This window comes from Hipposideros armiger, unplaced genomic scaffold, assembly GCF_001890085.2.
Source record: "Hipposideros armiger isolate ML-2016 unplaced genomic scaffold, ASM189008v1 scaffold_17, whole genome shotgun sequence".
NCBI classification, from domain to species: Eukaryota; Metazoa; Chordata; class Mammalia; order Chiroptera; family Hipposideridae; genus Hipposideros; species Hipposideros armiger.
Window position 1 is genome coordinate 579,063 of NW_017731367.1, and position 4,055 is coordinate 583,117.

Here is a 4,055-nt window from a genome sequence, read left to right on the forward strand (position 1 = left end):
GGATGAGGGAGAAGGGGAAGGGATTAGACGGCATAAATAGGTAACTACAATATTGCCACAGGAATATGAAAGACAGTTTGAGGAATATAATAATGTTGTAAATATGTTGTAGGGTGTCAGATGGTCACATGTCTTGTTATGGAGACCACTTCATGGATGGGGTAGAGGCTTGATCACTGCATTGTACACCTGAAGCTGATGTTGTATAAGATTGTATGTCAATTATAACTGAATATAGTCACGGGACATGGAGTATAATGTGGGGGTGGAGTCAAGGGAATTGTAATAGATATGATATGCTGGGGTGAGTGGGGTGGCGGATTGGGAGAGGGGGGTTGTCACTTTGAGGGGTAAAAAGCATATTGCATTGTGTTGTACAGCTGAAACTAATTTTTAAAATGTCTGTTTCACAAAAAAAATAAAATAAGTTCAGAATCAAAAGAAATTGACCTATTGAACCAGAATAAAAGCATCAAACCTTAGGATTTTTAAAACTTGACAGAAATTTTGTGATGATCTAATCATGCTGAGTTTTATAGTTAGAAAAAGTAAGACTTAGAGAAGTAAGTAGCTTACCAATGCTTATATGCAGGGTGGTGGCAGAGTTAGTTCATTGTTTTTTCATCACATTCTGTTGCTGTCTGTGAATAAAAACGAGAACAACATTTTAAGGAATTTAATTTTATTAGCAATATTTAGATTGCAAAGATAATAGGACTGGTAAGATAGCCATACTTACTGAACTATAAACTGCCTTTTACATATTATATTACATGAATATTATATAATCCTTACAAACAGCCATATAAGGTAGGTGCTATGATCTCTGTAGAGATGAAGAAACAGACCCAGAAAAGCTAAGTAACTTACCCAAACAGCTGTTAGAGCAGAAGTATTTACAAGCCAGGGTTGTCTGATTCTGTATTACTCTGTACTACATCACAGTGTGGCCTAGCAGACCAAGATGAATGAAAAGGGAAGAGATTCTGAAAGAATATCTAATGCATATAAAGTCATCATGTTAGAAAACTCAAATTCAGTATTTTCTGCTTTGGGCAGATTTGGGAGCTCCATGATCATGTGCTTCTTGGACAAGCAGACTTCTTCCTGGGTGCCTACCATTTGAAAAGCACTGGTGGGAGGAGAGAAGTGTAAGATGTGGAAGAAACATAAAATAGTTCCCTTATTGTCATCCATATACTTTTAAAGGAACCACAAATATATTAATAACATGTTTCATAAATATTTTCTAATTGTAAAAGTAATACATATTAATTTTAGAAAATAATAAAGAGGCAAACAAAAATTACCAGTAAGCCCATCCTAAGCGAGCCAGCGTGTTCCTTTTGATAAGAGTGATTATTGTGACATGTCCTCAAAAAATTGATGTGTATGCATAATGAAAATCTTTACTGTGTGTGTGAATACACTTAATCCAAAATGTACTTCACACAATTTCAGTGAAGGGTAGTTTACTTTAAGGTAGACCCGAAGGACGGTGCTTGTTAAGAAATCTGTAAGGTTGATGGTAAGCAGAATAGCAGTAATTCACAGTGCGATGAAAGCCTCACTGTTCCCTTGAACTGTTTAAGCCTGCTGACTAACAGTGGTGCCATATGAAATCGAATTCAACATTCCCTTGAGTCTGAATCATCCGCTGTGGCATGAGGATTGAAAACAGAACTGGTGCTCCCACTCCAGAGAAGTCCTAACTCCATGATTTCAACCATGGAGCTGGGTAGCCTTCAACTCTGGTCCATATCCCTCTCTGTTTGAATGTTGTAAAATTCAGAACTCAAGTTTCATTACCAATTGAGCAACCTATTTCCTGCTCAATTGACACAGCAAATAAATAGAATCAGACTATAATTCTTTTTCTTGTTCCTTCAGGTGAATCAGTTCAGACAGCTGTATTCCAAAGTCATCAATGATAAACACGATGATGTCATGGCAAAGTTTGGCGCTATTCTGGCCCAGGGAATATTGGATGCAGGTAAATGATTTTAAGTCTTCCAGATTTATTTATCTATTTAAACTAAATCTAATGAAATAACTATGTGACGTAGTGGAAATTGAGCCTGGAGAAGATTTGGAGGCTGCAGTTCATAGAAATAATTTAGTGGAATTGTTGAATGCAGACTGTTCGGGTTTGAATCCCAGGCTCTTTACTGTAGACTAGCTATAAACCTTGAGAAGTTATTTCCCCTCTCTGTGTCTGTCTTTTTGTCTTATGAGGTCTACCTCATAGTGTTGGGAGGATTGAAAATACATGTAAAAGCAATTAGAACAGTGTCTGTCACCTAGTAAAGTAGTTTGTGAATGTTAGCTATTTTTTTTTCTTTAATTTTATTAATATATATCAGTTTTAAACAGTTGACATTGGAAAATTTTTGAGGAAACATTGGGTTTTAGACAAATTCTAGCAACCAAATCGTCCTAAAATATTACACATGGAATATTTGCCTGATAAGTGCAATCCACACTCTTCACTACTATGATATGGATCATTTCAAAAAAGGCATACTGTCCTTCCACGGTGGACTGGTGTGCTTCAGTACCTTGGACTTGGGGTTCACTCATATTCCTTAACTGTTGCTGTTGGCATTTCAGTAGGGTAGAAGAGAACAAGCATTCCTGTTTCATTGTACCAGTATGTGATTCCTTTTCTTACTGTTCCTTAGCCATGTAAAATATAATCTTTTATTAATCTTTGCTAATTTGAAAGGTGAAGAATAGTTTCTTATGGTTTTCATAATAGTTCTATTATTAGATGAACATTTTCTCAAATTTATTAGCCATCTGCATTTCTGTTACTGAAAACACTGTTAGCCATATTTATGGCAACCATTCTTTTCTTAGTCAACTAGAAATGTGTGTATATTTCTAGTGTAGGAGATAAGGAAAATATTTTTTTTTAAGTTGTGTTTTGTTTTTTTTAATTAAATCTCTTTAGGTTTTGTACATGCTGAGTGTTTTTTAATCATATCAGGGTTTTCAGTGTCCTTGTTTTATAATTTTAGATAATCTCCCTTATATGGCCTTTTTTTTTTTAACCTGTTTCCTTTCTAATTTTGTTTTCTTTCCTCCTTTTCTCCATTAGATTTGCCGGAGATTTCTCTATCTGTTTATATTCTGACGCTACTCTCTTTTTTTCTCTAATTTCTTTATTTCTCTTTGGACCTTTTATTTGCATTTTCTTTTCTTAGGATGTTGGTGCTCCTTTGTAAGTTTTTGAGACAAATAATTCTCTTTTAATCCATTTGTCTAGTGGAGATATTTTTGTTCTTTTAATTTTCCAAGAAGTTGAGCGTTAAATTTTTAGTCTTGGGTACAATTTGTTTTTCTCTCTTTTTAATTGAAAGACAATATTTTGCAGCTGTATGTAAAAAAGGAAAATATTTTATAGATACTGTAGATAAAGTAAACATTTCAATTCTCGATGGTATTATTGACTGTCTCCCATATCTAAGCAGCATAGACTGATATGCCATAGTTTCTCCCTCCTCGTTCCTCACCACCTTCCAGTATTTTTATATTATGTTTCCATTGTCATGGTTTATAACATTTACATTCTCTTGTGAAATCCTAGTTCTCACAAGTTTAGTCTTAGTTTTATCTTTAAACAGATTTAGTGTTCACCACCATTTCTTCTATTGCAGCTTCTTTTTCCTGGGTACTGTATTAAGACTTATCACTTAATTGGCTGGATGTTATCAGTCCCTAGTTTATATTCAGCTTCGGTCTCTCTGGGTTTTGACAAATGCATAATGAAATGTATCTACCATCACAATATTATACAGAATAGTTTCACTGCCCAAAAAATTCTGTGCTCCACCTTTCCTTCCCTCCCTCTCTCCCCACAATCCCCTGGCAACCACTGATCTTTTTACTGTCTCTATATCTATAGCGTTAAGTTTTTCCTTTTTCAGAATGATATGTAGTTGGAATCATACATTATGTAGCCTTTACAGATTGACTACTTTTGATAATCGGGGTTTTTTTGGTTGTTGTTTTTTTAAGATTTTTTTTATTGGGGAATTGGGGGAGGGGGACAG

At 34.9% G+C, this 4,055-nt stretch overlaps 1 protein-coding gene across 1 annotated transcript in view; it reads left to right on the forward strand.

The window, feature by feature from the left end:
• PSMD1 (proteasome 26S subunit, non-ATPase 1) overlaps positions 1-4,055 on the forward strand; it is a 118,342-nt gene that overhangs the window by 84,971 nt on the left and 29,316 nt on the right. Inside the window, exon 16 of the mRNA XM_019628216.1 lies at positions 1,891-1,993. Coding sequence (XP_019483761.1) covers positions 1,891-1,993 — 103 coding nt within the window. The remainder of the gene's footprint in view (positions 1-1,890; positions 1,994-4,055) is intronic.